The sequence below is a fragment of the Delphinapterus leucas genome, chromosome 11 (assembly GCF_059928025.1).
Source record: "Delphinapterus leucas isolate spDelLeu-1000000601 "Yukka" chromosome 11, BTC_Dleu_Yukka2, whole genome shotgun sequence".
Taxonomy (NCBI): Eukaryota; Metazoa; Chordata; class Mammalia; order Artiodactyla; family Monodontidae; genus Delphinapterus; species Delphinapterus leucas.
The window spans coordinates 38,396,142-38,414,430 of NC_143139.1; the positions used below are offsets into that span (position 1 = coordinate 38,396,142).

Below are 18,289 nucleotides of genomic sequence, written 5' to 3' on the forward strand. Positions count from 1 at the left end.
ATGGGAAAAGCCAGAGAAAGTCCCTAACCACTCCTGAGCCTGAACCATTATTTTGCCCGAGCTCCAATGTGCCTCTATAACCTCAAACTCCTGTTCTAGCTTAGCCCAATTCCATCACACCAGACCCTAATCTTCACCATAACCCACCCTGCCCTTGCTTTTCTGCTTCCACTTTGCTAGTTTTCAGTGCCCCAAGCCTCATCTGATTCCTATCCACTGCAACAGCCCTTCCCTTCATTAAAAGGGAGGAATCTTTGAGGCTAACTTAACTTTTTCCTTTCTCATTTCTGTTCAGTCACCCACCCTTCTCCTTGACCTTAGCGCATTCTCCAAATAGGCTCCAATTGGGGTGGGAGGGATTAGCGAGGATTTTTGCAGTCTTGGGCTTGATTTCTGTGACATTTCAGCTTGTCACTCTGTGGGGTGTGGCTCTCTTCTGGAGGAAGTCCAAAGCTCCCAGGCTGCAAAGCTCAGACTCAGTGTAGTGGGAGAACCTGACTGAGGTGGCTGTAGCCAGTCTAACAGAGCCATCATTCCCTGAGCTCATAGCACCTTGATCCCGCTGTGTCTTAACTGGCCATTCTCTTGAATTCTAGAGTGGATCATGACCCATGAAGAGCACCATGCAGCCAAAACCCTGGGGGTTGGCAAAGCCATCGCCGTGTTAACCTCCGGTGGCGATGCCCAAGGTAAGGAGGAGGGCCCAGCTTGGGGGGAGACGAAAGCCGTGGCTTGGAGGCTGCCTTGAATTTCCTCACTCCCCTAGCCTGTAGAACAGAACTACCCTCCTGAAGATCCTCCTGCTGTAGATTCACACTGGAATCTTGGGCTTCCCTAAAACTCTGTTAGATCTAAGTCCACAAGTACTTTTGGATTTCATTTGCTCTGCTTTTATTTACTTAAGTCTCCATAAATCATCTTTCCAAGTTTCTCTGAAGATTTGGGACCATTTGGTCCTTTGGTACCTAGAAAACTGGTGTTTTCTCAAGCAACATTGGAAAGAAATAGACTAAAGAGATAAAATTGTTGAGGGGGCAGTAGGTGGATTCACTTCAAGTACGTTGGAAATGATGGGGAAAGGAGGAGATTTGGCATTGGTATTTGGTGGGGCCTAGTGAATCTTAAGGTACCAGTTCTGATGTCTGCAGAGCTCCTGCACTGTCCAGGGTTAGGTGCCTCACTCTTACAGCACAGTTCCTTCTACTAGGCACACTTCTGCATCATACTGTCATTCTCTGGCCTTTCTTCCCCTTCCATTCCTTTAACCCTTGAACAGACGGAAACAGCAGCAGTTAATCAGTACGTATCCAAGGGGGTGGGGCAGAAAGCAAAGCCAGAGAGAACCCGTCTCTGGGTTGAGTCCAAGAAACCTAGGAGTCAGAAATATCAGGTATATGGAAAGATGAAGTGGCAGATAGGGGATGTGGTGTTTTTTTCTCAATTTATTATTTATTTATTTATTTTTACTGTTTTCCCTCTTTGATGTACGTTCTTGTATATCGTAATTTGTGATCTGTTGAAGAGAGGCAGAATTTCTTTGAAAGGGATACTAGGACATGGAGACTGTGATGAGGAAAAGAGAGAAAGAAGGGGATCTCAGCTAGCCTCCCCTTCCCTCTGCTCCACTCTCCCTAGGCTTTCCTAGACTTTGTGTCAAGCACCCACTTTGTATAGTGCCCTGTCCTGTGTGTTGTGGAGAAGTTGATTTCCTTCGGGAACTTTAATGAGGAAAGATATCATACATTACTAGAATTCTTACGTAAGGCACATAAATAAAAATAATCAAGTGTGTCTTAACCAAGTAGAATCCACTTACGTAATGAAATGATAGGCGTTGGTTGGATTAACCAGGGAAAAGTTCATGAAAAAGATAGATTTCAAGAAACTGAACTCTTCATTTAAGTAAAGTGCTTAGAATAGTACATGATGCAATAAATGCATTACTAATTAAATAAAAAGTGAATTGTTGAGCACCTGCTGTGTGCCAAACAGGATGGCAGGCACTAAGGCTACATCAGTGGAAGAGTCACACACCATCTTTGCTCTGCTGATCCTTCTTATTAGTATATTAGTTAAGCTAGACTTTAAGTATATTTTAAACTAATGTTTATAACTGTGATATGTATTATGAACAGGAGAACGCTCTAATGAGGAAACAGGAAGGAGGGCACAGAGGCCTGAGTTTAGGAATAGGAGCCAGATTAGGAATGCAGAGCCCTCCTGGAGGCTGTAGAGACTGCTGACCTGGCTTCTGTTGCTTCTCTCTCCTCTCCTGGAAAGAATCCCATGCCAATAATGAGTTCTTCAACAGGAACTCTGAGTGTTGATCCTAAAACCTTGGTAGGATGGCCTGTGGAATTGGATTGTCAGATTAGGGGAAGTGAGAGCCTGCTAAAAATTCCAGATGAAGCACACAGAGTTCTGCATTTATGAAAAAGTAGAGCTTCCTGGAAAGGGAAAGAGGTTAAAAAAAAAAAAAAAGGTCTAAGATTTAACGTGGGTCCAAGAGCAGCAGAGCCCTCTCAGCTTCTGATCCTGAGCAGAGAGACCCTCTTATTCTAGAGATGCCCATCACCCACTTTAAGGGAAGGATCGTCTTCTGTGGAGGCAGGGGCTATTGATAAGCTCATTTCTAGAGGGCCCAACTGGACTGACGCCTATGGGATTCTGTGACAGGCACAGTGTACCCAGGGAAACACCCCACTGTGAATCCCCATAACATCACAGGTGCATGTCAGTAGGGACTGAGCGTGGTAGAGGATGTAGAGGATGGAATTCTAGGGAGGAAGGAAGCAAAACAGAAAACTCAAAGTAGAGCTGAGAGGTCCCAACTGAGAGAGCAGCTCAAATGCAGAAGTGACCTTCCTGGAGATGGGTTTGAGGGGCCCTAGTTCTCACAGGGAAAGGGCACAGAAAGGTTTTTCCCTAGAGGCTGTGGGACACATGGGAAAGTGAGTTTGGGCTCTGTAAGATCAAGAGGGGCCTCAGCTCTGTCATTCCCTGAACTTAGCAAGGCTAGTAACCTCTTAAAGTAGAAGAGTGGCCAGGAATCAGACATCCTGAACTCAGAAACTGGGCTGATTGGATACGAAATCCTAACTCCCTTTCCAGCCCAGAAGTGGTCCAGTCCTCTTAAAACCATGCTACACTTGGCCTTATGAAATCGGCATATTCTGCTGGAGAGGGCCTCAGTCATCTACTCTATCCCTCTGTCTCCAGACAGGCAGTCCGTTCCAAATGCATGTTTATCCTATTTTTAAAGGTTCATAGGAACAGGATTCTATTCCCTCTCTGGATTGCTGTTGTAGGATTTACAATTTTTAATTGCATATCCATCAGAAAGTATAATTCACATCTAACAAATATTTGCTCCTCATGTCCTTTATTTCTTATTTAATGTTCAGTTAGGGTAGAAAGAAACTTTTCAGCAAAAAGGTAGTGACCAAGTCATACATTGTTTCTTCTTCTATCTCATGTCATAGAGACCCATCACCCCTAGCTCTCCCTAAAGCCTCTTCCCAACAGGCTGTAATTGGAGACTCCAAAGTATGTGCGTCTGATGCTCTCCAGAGCCCCTCCTGGCTGTACCCAGAGTACCTACTGGATGGTGCCTGTAATCTTATCCTTCATCTTGCTTCTAATAAGTCAGACAGCTGCTCATAGAGGGTTATTTAGGGCAACATGGAGCAGCCAAAGACTGGCCTGGGACCAGAAGAGGCCAGTGATGTTAAGTAGGAGAGCCCAAAGAATTCCTGGGGGAGCTTCCCTGGTGGCGCAGTGGTTGGGGGTCCGCCTGCCGATGCAGGGGACACGGGTTCGTGCCCCGGTCCGGGAAGATCCCACATGCCGCGGAGCGGCTGGGCCCATGAGCCATGGCCGCTGAGCCTGCGCATCTGGAGCCTGTGCTCCGCGGTAGGAGAGGCCACGACAGTGAGAGGCCCGCGAACCGCAAAAAAAAAAAAAAAAAAGAATTGCTGGGACTTTCTAGTGTAAGCTATCTATACAGCCCAGTCTGTGATTTCTAGGGAACTAGGGGTTTGAGACACAGGCACAGAGGCACAAAAGGGGTCCTAAAACTCGATTTCTAGGGAAACACTCAGATATCCAATTCAGAGGCAGGAAGGATGACCTCTGGAGGTTGATACGGTTGAAGTGAGAAGGCAGAGGGAGGAGAAAAGAGAATCTTCTTATGGGATTTCTCTTCTGCCCAATGGATTTGGATATTTCCTGTCCACCATCTGTTGTTTGCTTTACACTTAAAACCTTTTAAGTGATTTGTTTTCTTTAAATGTTTTCTCCCCTACTCTTGCTCACCTACGGAGCAGGAAACAGCATTCCAGCTTATATGTTTCAGAAGGTTTTTTCCTTACTTCTTAAGATTACAGATTTATACTCCGGGACTCCAGGTATCCGAAAGAGAATTCCATAGGCCTTGTGAAAGTCTAGAAAATAGATAAACAAACAATAGTTTCGTATCTGTTCTGATCTTTTTAAGTTGAGTTTATTCATCTTTCCTAAAGCACTGATGGCTTTGTGTTGACTCTAACCTTTTCATACACACAGGCTTTTCCTAAAGCTTCTGAGAAGCCCCCTTCCATTACAGATTTTTGTTTTGATTCGTTTAAGTCCTTCAATTAGACTTCTAGACTTCATGGGGCTTTGCCTTAGTGATGTCATAAGTAAGTTTTCTTTTTTTTTTTTAACATCTTTATTGGAGTATAATTGCTTTACAATGGTGTGTTAGTTTCTGCTTTATAACAAAGTGAATCAGCTATACATATACATATATCCCCATGTCCCCTCCCTCTTGCGTCTCCCTCCCATCCTCCCTATCCCACCCCGCTAGGTCGTCACAAAGCACGGAGCTGATCTCCCTGTGCTATGCGGCTGCTTCCCACTAGCTATCAATTTTATGTTTAGTAGTGTATGTATGTCCATGCCACTCTCTTCACTTCGTCCCAGCTTACCCTTCCCCCTCCCTGTGTCCTCAAGTCCATTCTCTACGTCTGCGTCTTTATTCCTGTCCTGCCCCTAGGTTCTTCAGAACCTTCTTTTTTTCTTTTTTAAGATTCCATATATATGTGTTAGCATACAGTATCTGTTTTTCTCTTTCTGACTTACTTCACTCTGTCTGAGGTAAGTTTTGACATCATTGCTCACCAATGACCTCTTGTTGGCAAGCCCAACCTTCTCGTCCTCACCTTAGATCAATTATCAGATGCATTTGGCAATGTTCCCACTTCTTGAAACTGTCTCCTTTGGCTTCCAAGACATTGCTAAGTCCTGGTTCTCCTCTTGCCTTTCTTGCTAGTTAATTTTCATCATGGAACCCCTGTTAGTTTTCATGTTAGTTTTAGTTTTAGTTTAATGTTAGTTAGTGTTAGTGTTAGTTTTCATCATGGAACTCCTCTTTCTCTGCCCATTCCTTCAATGTTGGTTTTCCTCAGGGTTCCATTCCTTGCCCTTTTCCCGTCTAATTTTACATATTTTCTTGAGGCAGTCTCTTCCAACTCCACATCGATGTTCCACAAGAACTTCAAACTCAACAGATCCAAATATAAATATATCACCCCCACCCCTACCTTCCCGAACCAAAAGCCGCCTCTGCTCAGTTAACTGCACCACCGTTTTCCCCGTGGCCTAAGCCAGTCACAGGACATCTCCTCCTTCCTCTCCAACACCTTGAAATCTAATCACATGGCCGATTAGATGGAAGTCCTGTTGCTTCTGTTTCCTAGGCGTCTCTTGTCCAATATCTCTGTTTTTTCCTAAATGCCACTCTCCCAGTCTAGGCCCTCATCGTTTTTGTCTAGGCTGCCATCTAACCCTAGTGTCACCTCTTTCATTCTGTCTTTCACATTGCTGCCAGAGTGATCTTTCTGATACTTAAATCTCATCATGTCCCACCGCTCTCAAAGTTTTTCAAAGATTCTCTGTTGCTTGCAACTTTTTTTTAAGGTTACAGACCCCTTTAAGAATCAAGTGAGGGACTTTCCTGGTGGTCCAGTGGTTAAGACTCCATACTTCTACTGAAGGGGCTGCAGGTTTGATCCCAGGTCCGGCGGGGAACTAGGATCCTGCATGCCATGCGGTGCGGCCAAAAAAAAAAAAAAGAATCAAATGAAAGTTGTGGACCTTCTCCCAAAAGAAATGCCTGTGCCCACAAAGCTTTTCATATAGTTTCATGGGGTTCATGGATTCCCTGAAACTATCACCCATGGATCCCCAGTCAAGCCCTGGCCTTCAGAATAAAAGCCAGACTTCCTCGCTGGGCACACAGGTGCCTGCCCATCTGTGTAGCTTCATCTCGCCATCATTTTACATTTTATTCTTTATAATACTGAATTTCCTAAGGTTATTTCTTGACCCTCACCTTTATTTGTGCTATTCCTCCTGTCTATAACACTCTCCCCAAATTCATCCACCTAGCAAAAAGATTTGAAAGGAAATTATCCTTTAGGCCTCAGGACAAATGCTGTGTTTTCTGTATCACCTTCACTGGCTTCCTCCTGGCAGCGTAGATGTTCCTTTTCCTTGTCCCCGCTGCACTTTGTATAAATCCCCTCCACATGGATCCAATTTGGAATAACACTATAATTCTTCCCAAGTCTTGAGGACCATTCCTGAGTCCTTTATCTTTGTGTCCCCAGACTCTCTATCATTCCGTGGTGCGTACCCAGTGCCTACATAGTGTCAGGAGCATGAGAGGTATTTAATAGATATTTGTTCAGTAAGTGAATTAACCTTCAATTTAATTTGGAGCTTGTCGCCATGTAATACCAACCTTTGTCGGCCTGCAAACAAACAAACCCCCAAAACAGACATTCTGGTCTTTTTGATTCTATTCCATTCCAGATAGCTTTGGATAATGCAATGGTTTGTTATGGATTTTAGTCTGCTGCTGCAGACTTTTCCAGTTACTGACTTCTCTAGTGCTCACTGGTATATGATATTTCCCCAGGCAGGGTTAAGGACCCTATGAATAGATTTTAGATTGAAACAAAAATGTGTAATGTATACAGGGGTATCTGAGGGAGGGTGATTAAAGTGGTTCACAAGAAGCTGATCCATCACAGCATCACCTCCTCACATTACAAGGTAAGACAGGGTTACCAGGATCAAGACCCAGGAATGTCTCACCAGTGAGGCTGTGCTGAGCACAGTAAGCAGTGGCATCGTTTCTACTGTGGAGGTCTTCACAACCGTGTGTTGTGTGTTGAGACAGGTCAGCTCCTCCCCATACTCTTGGGAGAGAGTTCCTGTCATTGAGTAGCTACTAGGAGAAGGATAGTACTCACATGGGAAAAGGAGGAAAGGCTTTCCTCTCTGTTTCAGCCCTAATTGTTTCTCCCAGTGGAAACAGAATAATTGGCAGTGTGATTTGTAAGTTCGTCATACACATGTTACACACAGGGTCACAGGAGAAGATCAGTGCGGGAGAAGGAGAGCATAGAGTCTCCACAAATTCTGTCTGCACACTTGGTCACAACCTCTTCTGGTAGTTTGGGAGCCAGAGAATCTCAGTGTGTGGTGCACACTGGGACATACACCAACTCAGTGACACTAAAAAAAAGCTGTGTGTGTGTGGAGACTGGGAGAATCCGCCAGCCAGTAATTGTTGTGCTCAAGAACAGCTTGTGAATGGTCAGGTTACTGAGCCCCAGAGAGCCATGTCTTTGTCCTGAAAAGCCTATACAAGCTGGATACCTAGATTCAATGCAGAAGGCAAGGAAAAGCCTCGTACAGACATTGGGATTAGCATGGAGGTCAGCAGTGTTGGTTGAGACATTTAGGATTTGGATTAAAAGCTGAGCTCGTCCCAGCTCTGTGACCTCGACCTCTTTGAACTTCAGTTTCCAAATCTGTAGAATGGAGGCAACTCCAGAGCTGTGGATAGGATTAAATGAGTTGGCGATCGACAAGCGTCTAGCAGCATCTAACCCCACAATAAGCATTCAGGATTATTATCCCCCAGATTGCCCTGGCAAGGAAAGGTCTTAGGAAAGATGGGGTTTGGGGGGGCAGGGGAGAGGAATGGAGGTAACTTGTGCTATATTAACATTGAATGAAGTAATTCAGTGTTAGTGGTGAGGCCAGAAGAATTGGATGAGAGGATTCTAGATTCAGAGAAAAGCCTTAGAAAAGGACTGTCTCAGATCCTAGAGTCCAGGGCTGCTTTTCTTAGGATAACCTCTCTCTGACACTTTCCTCCTTGCAGGTATGAATGCTGCTGTCAGGGCTGTGGTTCGAGTTGGCATCTATACTGGTGCCCGTGTCTTCTTTGTCCATGAGGTTGGTTCTCTGCTCTGCTCCCCATTGTTCTTTCTCTGGTTTCTCCTTCCCCTCCCCACCCTCTTTCCTTACCTCCCAGTTACGTTGCTGTGTCTGGTTAGTCTCGGTTCCCTGTCTTCACAAGTCACCCCTCCCCACTCGGGGCTCCAGTAATGACGGTGGGTCCCAGGGATCTGCAGGCTGGGTCCTCGTGTTGCCTATTCGATTTAAAGTAGGAAGTAGCTCTGTCCTCCCTTTACTTCCCCCAAGAGAAGAGAAGGTGAAATGCGTTAGTATTTCACAGCAAATTCAATACATCCAGAGACAGAGCCCTAGGAGGGACAGAGCCCTAGAGTCCCACTGTGTTTCTGCAGTTTGCCTTACTTTCTGAGGTTCTAAGTCCTCTTTGGTTCCCTCCTCTCCTTTTCCTCTCATCCTTTATCCACTCTTCTTTCCATAAGGTCTGTCTGCCTTTCTTCTCTCAAACGTTATAGTCTCTTATCTTTTCAAGTCACATTTATCTCCCTTCCTCCTTCCAACATACCCTTCTTTTCTTCCTCCATTGTTGGTTATCAAAACCATCTGTCATCTAGTTCCCCTGGGAGGAAATGGGATGAACCAAAAATAAGAGGAATCAAGATCAAATATTAGGAAGGGCATTCTGATGTTTAGAGAATGAGAGAAACTAGAAGAGGGTATTGAAAAAGCTGACGTCTCCTTCCTTGGACTGTGTTATTCTCAGGAGCACCCAGGCGTCAGTAATGGGAGGCGGGATGGGTGACTTGATTCTCAGAGAACCTCTTCCCAGGGACTTGGTCTTAATCCTGGGGGTTTGGGGGAAGCCTAGCAGAGGCTGAATGGGTGTAATGTACCCCACAGGGTTATCAAGGCCTGGTGGATGGTGGAGATAACATCAGGGAAGCCACCTGGGAGAGTGTTTCGATGATGCTTCAGCTGGTATGTTCCAGAGGATTCCTGTCCCGTGTTTGTCCTGTTCTTGTCTCACCCCTACTTGGATTGGGGCTCGTGGTTTCCTGAATTCCCTGCCATGTGGTTTGATAAGAAGGGATTCTGTGACCAGAGAGGGGCTATGTTTGTCCTTTACTCTTTACATTTGAAAACATCACCCTGGTTTCCTGGGGCGGGATGGAGGATTGGGGGTGTGCTCACAGGACACTTTGCTCTTTATAGAAAGGTCAGAGGCAAGACTTGAGGAACTGGCACGTAACAGGTCCTGCTCTGGGGTCACAGGGAAGGTCAGGCCCTGAAAATAACCTCATCAGAGGACTGGGGCCAGAGCCAGAGTAGAGCTGAAGTTTGCCAGTCCTCATGTGATGGCGATGAGGTGACCTGATACCAAACCTTTTAAGGAAGGAAGGAACGGAGTGAGCGTTTTAGAGTTTAAAGAAGAATCTAAGATGATTTCTATTGTATCCACAGCCCTTTTTGCTACTTTCTCTACGTCATTCTATACTCATCTTCTGATTTACTGAAAAATCTGCACATTACATTTGTATCCTCATTCTTTACCTCAATCCCCTAAAAAAAATCCATGGGAAGAAATTTAATGAGCAGCACTTTGTGAAGGTTTTATACAGGCAATGGTGCCTTCATAAAGTGGTCTGAGAATGAGCCAGGATTGTCCATCAATACCCCCGAAGTCATGGATGCCAGGAGTTCATATGATTTGTGAAAACCCTAAGTGTACTTTCCTCTCTTGGGGCGTCTACAAGCTCCTGGGGATTTAGGGCTTTCCATATTCAGAGCGGGTTTTTCCTGTGAATGCCTGGGTCTTGTGGCTCCTCCCACTAGCACACAGATCCCCAGGCGCAAAGGGGAAAGGATTAGCGGTGCCTTGTCCCTGTTGAAGTCACTGCTGCTGCTTCTTACACGTCTAAGATGAGAAAGATGGAGATTATTTCAGAAGCCTACAGATACATGTGTATTCCTAGGTCTCTTTAGGACAGTCACAGTGACAAAGCCTTCAGTGGAATGGGCCCATCTTAGCAGTCTTCTAAGAAGTGTAGCAGAACATGGGAATGACCCTGTGATACTTCAGCCAGTACCATCTCGCCTTCCTTTAGAAGGGGCCAGAAACAAAACAAAACAAAACAAAAAAAAACCAACTCAGTGAACTACAAGGAGGTTAAAAACAGGGAAAGCTCTGGGTAGGCCCATGCAAACCAAGCTGAAAATTAAGATAAAGTGAACAATCTTGAATGCAGTCAGAGGAGTTAGGCAGATGAAGTAGAAACGTGTCCGAGGCAATCAAGACTCGCATGTCTTCTATCAATGGCTAAGCTTGTACAATCATGTACCCTCAGACAACAGAGTTAAACGTCAGTATTCGTGACTCCGGAATTTGAAACTCATGTGAACTTCATTCATCCTTTTCATGAAGAATAAAACTTTAAAACCACACACACACAAAAGAAGGGGCCAGTGACTGTTCAGGATGTCAGGGAACTTCCTAGGGAGCCACGTGGTGATGCCAGCCCATCACAGTGTTGGGATAGGGCAATCTTAGCGTGTTGAGCCCAAATTTGGCCGCGTCACCTGGGGAGCTGACTCCCACCTCTTCCCCAAAGGGAGGCACGGTGATTGGAAGCGCCCGGTGCAAGGACTTTCGGGAACGAGAGGGCCGGCTCCGAGCTGCCCACAACCTGGTGAAGCGCGGGATCACCAACCTGTGCGTCATTGGGGGTGACGGCAGCCTCACCGGGGCCGACACCTTCCGCTCTGAGTGGAGTGACTTGTTGAGCGACCTCCAGAAATCAGGTGAGACGTTGCTCTCGTGAGTGTGGTTTCTGCGTATGGGCACACACACCCGCCTTTCCCTCCCATGGAAGAAAATTGTTGCCCAGACACAGAGGGCCGTCTTTGCCCTCTTTTATCTGCCATTGTCAACAGCTGCCATTGGCTGCAGCCCCTTTCCTCTCCAGTCACCTGCTCCCTAGCATGCCAGGGACCTCACCCAGTGCCTCCTGCTTTGCTTCCCCTTGTCAGGTAAGATCACAGCGGAGGAGGCTGCAAAGTCCAGGTACCTGAACATTGTGGGTCTGGTTGGCTCAATTGACAACGACTTTTGCGGCACTGACATGACCATTGGCACTGACTCTGCCCTGCACCGGATCATGGAGATTGTAGATGCCATCACCACTACCGCTCAGAGGTGAGGGCCCAGTGGGAGGAGGCGTGGGAGGGTGGCGCTGGGACAGACCAACCAGCTGGGGACTAGAGAAGGTGAAAGTGCTTAAGCTATGGTGACTACAGTGACCAGTTTTCTGGGACCAGAACATTGTTTTTAACTAAAAATTATCCCTAGAGCACTGAATTGCACTGCTCTATAGATGCCATAAGACTTGCCTCTGGCCACTATCTACCCACTGTCCAAATGTGTCGCTCTGAGGTCTTTAATACCTGTGCGGTCTCCTAAATGATTAAAAATGATTTGTCTAAATGATTTTTCTCCAGACTGAGACAAATCCAGGGAGCCCCAAACCTTTCCAACCGTGTCACAGAGATAGTAGTGGCCATTACGCCGCTGCTCAGAAGGGCAGGGACTCGGGAAGCAGTGCAGGAGAATGGGAGGGCGGTGCGGGTGACAGTCTCCTGCAGGTTGGTCCTGGAGGATTCAAGCTTAGTGGAGTCCTCCCTCCGATTCTTTTCCCTTCGCTCCTTCCCTTCCCAGGCCCCCTCCTTCCCAGGCACAGAGCCTCAGTACTGTCACCTTTTTCTGTGGTGTTTTCTCAGGCCTGGGACACCCTGTGGCTAAAGTGTTTACCCTGCGTCTTCCAAGTGTCTCAGGAGACCTGCTAGAAAGCCCACGGCGTAAATGCATCTCGCCGAGAGGTTCCTTGGCCTCAGTGTGGGTGGGGGCTTGGTCCTGGCCGTAGGGCCACTTGGACTGTGCAAGCCCTATGTCTGTCTCTTACAGCCACCAGAGGACGTTTGTGTTAGAAGTGATGGGCCGGCACTGTGGGTAAGATCCCCCCACCTTGACTCGTTTATGCCATGGACCAGGCAATAGCCCTTTCCTCTTCCCCGGGGAGTCCAGGGAGGCCTCCCAGTGGTGGCAGATTGGAGGTGTACACACTCCTCTTGGGGTGGCTGCCTTTCCCCGTCTCCACCCAGCCTCCCTTACATCCCACACATGCACGTGTGAAAGAGCAGACAGCGCTCTGAGATGGGGAGCCACTGTGGCAGGTGAGCGTGGATAGAGGGGCTCTTCAGGGACAGAATCCCGCTGATTAGCGGAACCAGTGGGGCTCTTCCCCTCGCCCCAAGAATGAAACGGGGCTCCTCAGACCTTTCAGTGGCTATGGGACTAGGCCTTGTCAGGAACGGGAGAGGCTGTTGGTGGAGCGTAGCTCCTGGCGCGACGCTTCTGGCTCTTGTCTCAGATACCTGGCCCTTGTCACCTCTCTGTCCTGTGGGGCCGACTGGGTGTTTATTCCTGAGTGTCCGCCAGATGATGACTGGGAGGAGCACCTGTGTCGCCGGCTCAGCGAGGTACTGGCGCCTTATTTCGCCCTTTGAAACCCCTCGCCCTGCTCTGCTGCTGATCCCTTTCCTGTCCAGCAGTTTCATAACACTGACCATGTTTTCCTTTGTTCTTGACCAGACAAGGAACCGTGGTTCTCGTCTCAACATCATCATTGTGGCTGAGGGTGCAATTGACAGGAACGGGAAACCAATCAGCTCAGAAGACATCAAAAATGTTAGTATGAATGGAGCCACAGAGGCCTTGACGCCTTACTCATCCTGGCCCCACTGCCTGGTGGTTTCTGAGTCTCCCCTGAGTCCTGCACGTCTCTCCCCAGCTTTCCTGCCCCCTGGTTTCCTCCCACCTAGGAATCATTACAAGATAAGAGGCTAAGTCATCCTTGGTTTATCTAGGTCCCTGCTTGTTTAGGGACCTTGACTTTAAGTCTAGGTCCTTGACTCTGTATCTCTCTGCCCCTCCCTTGATCCCTTCAGCTGGTGGTCAAGCGTCTGGGATATGATACCCGGGTCACCGTCTTGGGGCATGTGCAGCGGGGTGGGACACCGTCAGCCTTTGACAGAATCCTGGTAAGTCATGGGGCTCTGGGGCCCTCACCATGGAACCCTCAACCTGCTGTCCTTTCCCAGCAGGACAGTGCTTGACCAGCACAGGGGCTTCAACCGTTGCTCATGCCACCCTGCCACCAGACTCTGGACTGCAGTGGCCCTTGACCCATTCCCATGTGCTCAAGAGTTCTCTTTTGTTGCAGAAAATGTTGGGAAACGATATGCTCCCCTAAGGTCTGATATCTTAGAGCTTTGAGCATGAGTGAAAGTATTAAGATCTAACCTCAGATACTCAGTTTGTACCCTCTTATCCTACTTTCATCAGGAAGGGAATATTATTCAGCCCCAGTAATCCCCTTGATTACTATAGTGGATATGTTTCTCTGGAACCAGGTAGAATCCTTGGGGTTCAGGTGGCAAAAGGATGAAGAGTCATCAAGCTTTAGACAAAATCTGGGTCAGGAGGTAAAGCCCAGTGAGTTCTTGGCCACAGTCCTTAAATGCGGAACTCAACTCGTGATTTGGAAAGGGCCTTGAATACCCAGGTTCTCTAGGCCAAGACTAGATGGAGAGGCTTGAACCAGACTGTCTCTGCTCCCTGCAGGGCAGCAGGATGGGTGTGGAAGCAGTGATGGCACTCTTGGAGGGGACCCCGGACACCCCAGCCTGTGTGGTGAGCCTCTCTGGTAACCAGGCTGTGCGCCTGCCCCTCATGGAGTGTGTCCAGGTGGTGAGTACTGACCCCAACCTGCCTTCCTGCCAGCCCCAAACCCGTCTCTGAGCTAGAGCTAATGGGGAAAGAGAGTAGCTGCCGAGGCTACCAGGGCGGGGGCAGGTGGAGAGGTGGCGCAGCACAGGAAGAGGCGTGTGGGGAAGGCAAACGATGGGCTTTGTGCAGGAGCTGTCACCTGTCTAACTAAGCCTCAGTTTTCCCATCCTCCAGATGTTGCTAAAGACGATGCGAAACTCTGCATCCTACCTAGTAATGAGACCCATGCAGTCTCTCTCCAAACTTATTAAAAGCAGGGGAATACTATTAAGGTCTGGCTGGGTAGCTTATCCCTCTCTGATTTCTCCCTTGAACATGTTTCTCTGAACCAATATGAGGTTACTAAGAAACACTCACCCCGAGGGTGAGTATAAGGACTGGAGAGAAGGCATGTACATGGTCTGGAAGATGCTCAGTGCCCAGGAAGTGGTGGCTCTAGTTACGGGGGAATTGCTCCTCTGATACCACAGGGCAGATGCTGCGGCTGGAAGCCCAGGTGTCCGGTTGATTCTCAGGCCTGGCTCTCCGTCTCCTGGCTGCTTCTCTCTGAGACTTGGGAGTCCTAATGACCTACAGCCCAGACAAGCTCCAGCCTTGCCTGGAACCGTATCTCTAGAAGCCCCAAGCTGAAGCCGTGGCTCGCGGAGCAGAAAGCAGTAGTTGGGAAGCACATGGCAGGGATCAGCCTTTCCTCCTAACTGGTTATCTGCAGGATCGTTTTATTTAGTCATTAGTTCAGAGGCTACTCTGAGGCTGGGGCCCTGGGTGTGGAATAGAGGAGGGTGCTGTCTTATCTGTGTGTACTCCTCCACTCTGCCCATCTTCGAATAAATAGGGCATAGAATCAGCCCTTTTCTTTTGCTGCTCATGACTCAGAAGATTAAGGAAAAACAAAGATACTTCTTCTGTGAAAGTTTGGGGGGCATAGAAAAGGTGGGGTACAGGATGGGCAGGATCCAGTCACAAGCCCAGAGATGAGCAGGGTCTCAGTGTGGGATGGGAATCCAGCGCTGCTAGAGTCTGACTGTTGCCGTGCTTCTCCCTCAGACCAAAGACGTGACCAAGGCCATGGATGAGAGGAGATTTGATGAAGCCTTGAAGCTGAGAGGCCGGTGAGGAAATGACCAGGAGCTCACTAGCTACAGAAATCAGATGCCAGAATGAAGCCAAAAATCGACGTAGCTCCAGACCCAAAATAGGAGCTTCTGCTTTCTCCTCTTCTTATTGTCTCTGCAACAGTTTCTTCTGAGAATTAGTTGTGAGATGACCAGGTGGCTCAGTTCAGCCCAGGGATTCTCTCCCTGGCCTTAGCCTTTCATAGTCTGTCATTTCTCTATGTGGACCCAGCTAGATCATAAGTTTCTCTAGGCGAGGGGGGAAGAGTGCTCAGGGAGTGTTTGGTGAGTTAGTGGCCTCTTTGCAGCCCCGCCCAATCCCTGCTCGGCCCCAGTTATGTCCTTAGAGGTTTGCCCTGTGGAACTTCACGCTGGGAGCAAAACTTCAGACCAGATCCCCTTGGCTGCTGGCCTTGGGGAATGGCCTGGAGACACCACCCCTCTCTCCCTCCCGCCCCCTCACTCTCTCTCTCTCTCTCTCTCTCTCTCTCTCTCTCTCTCTGTACTTTTTTAGGAGCTTCATGAACAACTGGGAGGTATACAAGCTTCTGGCTCATGTCAGACCCCCAGTATCTAAGGTACTGGCAAGTTGCTCTCTTCCCTTATTCTCCCATTATGAAGTGCTACCCTCAATCCACACAACCTACTTCTTTGCCCGCCTGTAATCTTCAGTGCTGAGTCCTAGACCCCACTAAGATAATTTTCTCTCAGTCACCCCAGATGTAAGCCCATGTTCTTAGAGTGCCCTGAAGGTCTCTGAGCCAAGACCCACATCCAGTTCAAGGCTGACAAGATAGCATGCAAGGAATGGGAAAGAAGGCTCATGTATTATTTTCTCTGGGCAAATCTGGAATAATCACATCTAAGTGTATTTGAGCCACCTCTTCCATTGGTGTAGTGGTTCTTAATATTTACCATATACCAGAATTATCTGGGTTGCTTATTAAACATGCATATTCCCCCCCCCCCCGCCTCAGAGGGGATTCAGATCGGGGGTAGGGTTAGGAATATGCAGATTTAACAAGCTCGCTGGGTGGATCTGATACAGCAGGTGGTCCAAGGATCCCACTTTGGGAAACACTGCTCTGGAGGGTCTCCTATTCATTTTGCAGTGATACCTGGGATCAGGGAGCACAGCTTTATTTATTGATCTGTGATGAAGACTTTTGCTTCCCTCGTATGGGGGAGGGCGTTCCCTGGGGGAGGGGTGTGCTGTCAGGACCATAAGGGACTCAGAGTGTAGCTCCCCTCACTGACCTGTCCCCCCACCCCACTGCTGTCCCCCCTTTCCCCCTCTGCTTCCTTCTCCAGAGTGGCTCTTACACAGTGGCCGTGATGAACGTGGGGGCCCCGGCCGCAGGCATGAATGCCGCCGTCCGCTCCACCGTGAGAATCGGTCTCATCCAGGGCAACCGAGTGCTGGTTGTACACGACGGCTTCGAGGGCCTGGCCAGGGGTCAGGTACAGGGACACAAGGAAGGAGGGCGCTTACTTCGGGGCCAAGGAGCAGTGGTGCAGAGGATAAGCGTGGTGGCTGGCCTGCCTGTTCTCGTACCTTCCCCCATCCCGCACTGCCTTTTTCTCCTCTTGGGGTTCAAGCAGAAGTAGATACAGTAGTCCCCCCTTATCTGCTGGGGGCATATCCCCAGTGGATGCCTGAAACCACTATAGCACCAAACCCTAGGTACAGCTGATCCTGGAACAACTCAGGTTTGAACTGCATGGGCCCACTTATATGCAGAATTTTTTTTTTTTTTGGTGGGGTGGGGGGGGCCATGCTGCACGGCTTGTGCGATCTTAGTTCCCTGACCTGAACCTGGGCCCACGGCAGTGAGAGCACCGAGTCCTAACCACTGGACCGCCGGGGAAGTCCCCAGAACTTTTCAGTGGCAAATACTGCAGTACTATATGATCCGGGGTTGGTTGGATCCACGAGTGCAGAGCGGTGGATGTGAGAGCTGACTGTCAAGTTACACGTGTACTTTTGACTACGCAGAGGGTTGGCACCCGACCCCCATGCTGTTTGGGGTCAGCTGTATACTATGTGTTTTTTCTGTACTAACGGGTGGGTGGCATATACATCGTGGACACACCGGGCAAAGGGATGACCCACGTCTTGGGTGGGATGGTGCAAGATTTCATCACACCACTCAGAACAGCATGCAATTTAAAACCTGTGAATTGTTTATTTCTGGAATTTTCCATTTAATATTTTTGGACTGAGATTGACCACAGGTAACTGAAAGCTTGGCAAGTGGAATCACAGATAAAGGGGGACTACTGTATTTAATTTTAGGGCAGTGGGAACAGGCCGCTGAAATGAACCCTTTGCAAACAATGCGTCTGATTTAATTCTCTGTCCCAGAGTTCAGCACAGGGCCTGGCGTAATCTAAGGCGCTTAAGATTTGTGAACGAGCAGAAAGGGGAGGACGTTGAGTGAGGTGGGAAAAGCTGGTGCCTGGCGTTCCTCTGTCCGGGCAGGTGGGTGTAGGGGCGGGGTCAGATCTGAAGGAGTTGTGTCAGGCCACCGGGCGGACCTGTGCAACCTTTCCCTGCAGATCGAGGAGGCTGGCTGGAGCTATGTTGGGGGCTGGACTGGCCAAGGTGGTTCTAAACTTGGAACTAAAAGGTCAGTGCATTACAGGAGCGCCTCCTCCTCGTCGCCCTGAAAGGCGGGCCTCGGCACGCGGGCGTCAGTTCATCCAGTCGGGCTCTGCCTGACCAGTGCTGTCTCTGGGTCCGCTCCCCACAAGCTCACAGTTGCCTCATGGGGGCAGACGAGCCAATCCAGACATCTCTTAGCATCTCTGGCAACTCAGAGCCCCAGCGTGTATCCTCGGACGGGGATGAGAAAGTGGGGTAGGGAAGGGGGCACAAGTTAAGAAACTATAAGCAAAGTGCCTTCTAACTCTAGCGTTTCTCTCCTTCAATTCTGCTGTCTCTTCCCCAAATTCTATTCCCCTCCCCCTGCCCCAATCAACTAGAACTCTACCCAAGAAGAGCTTCGAACAGATCAGTGCCAACATCACCAAGTTCAACATTCAGGGCCTTGTCATCATCGGGGGCTTTGAGGTGAGTGCC

The 18,289-nt window shown here is 48.6% G+C and overlaps 1 protein-coding gene across 5 annotated transcripts in view; it reads left to right on the top strand.

Annotated features, from left to right (window-relative positions):
- The window catches only part of PFKM (phosphofructokinase, muscle), a 45,584-nt gene that overhangs the window by 19,958 nt on the left and 7,337 nt on the right, over positions 1 to 18,289 (top strand). For 4 of the 5 annotated variants that reach the window (XM_022572277.3, XM_030763102.2, XM_089920624.1 and 1 more), the window contains 15 exons: positions 597 to 689; positions 8,219 to 8,292; positions 9,151 to 9,228; positions 10,860 to 11,049; positions 11,278 to 11,443; positions 12,209 to 12,253; positions 12,675 to 12,783; positions 12,896 to 12,991; positions 13,252 to 13,344; positions 13,928 to 14,053; positions 15,140 to 15,204; positions 15,722 to 15,785; positions 16,519 to 16,668; positions 17,767 to 17,837; positions 18,193 to 18,280. In XM_022572277.3, coding sequence (XP_022427985.1) covers positions 597 to 689; positions 8,219 to 8,292; positions 9,151 to 9,228; positions 10,860 to 11,049; positions 11,278 to 11,443; positions 12,209 to 12,253; positions 12,675 to 12,783; positions 12,896 to 12,991; positions 13,252 to 13,344; positions 13,928 to 14,053; positions 15,140 to 15,204; positions 15,722 to 15,785; positions 16,519 to 16,668; positions 17,767 to 17,837; positions 18,193 to 18,280 — 1,508 coding nt within the window. The remainder of the gene's footprint in view (positions 1 to 596; positions 690 to 8,218; positions 8,293 to 9,150; positions 9,229 to 10,859; positions 11,050 to 11,277; positions 11,444 to 12,208; positions 12,254 to 12,674; positions 12,784 to 12,895; positions 12,992 to 13,251; positions 13,345 to 13,927; positions 14,054 to 15,139; positions 15,205 to 15,721; positions 15,786 to 16,518; positions 16,669 to 17,766; positions 17,838 to 18,192; positions 18,281 to 18,289) is intronic. The other variant, XM_089920625.1, reaches the window with a different exon arrangement.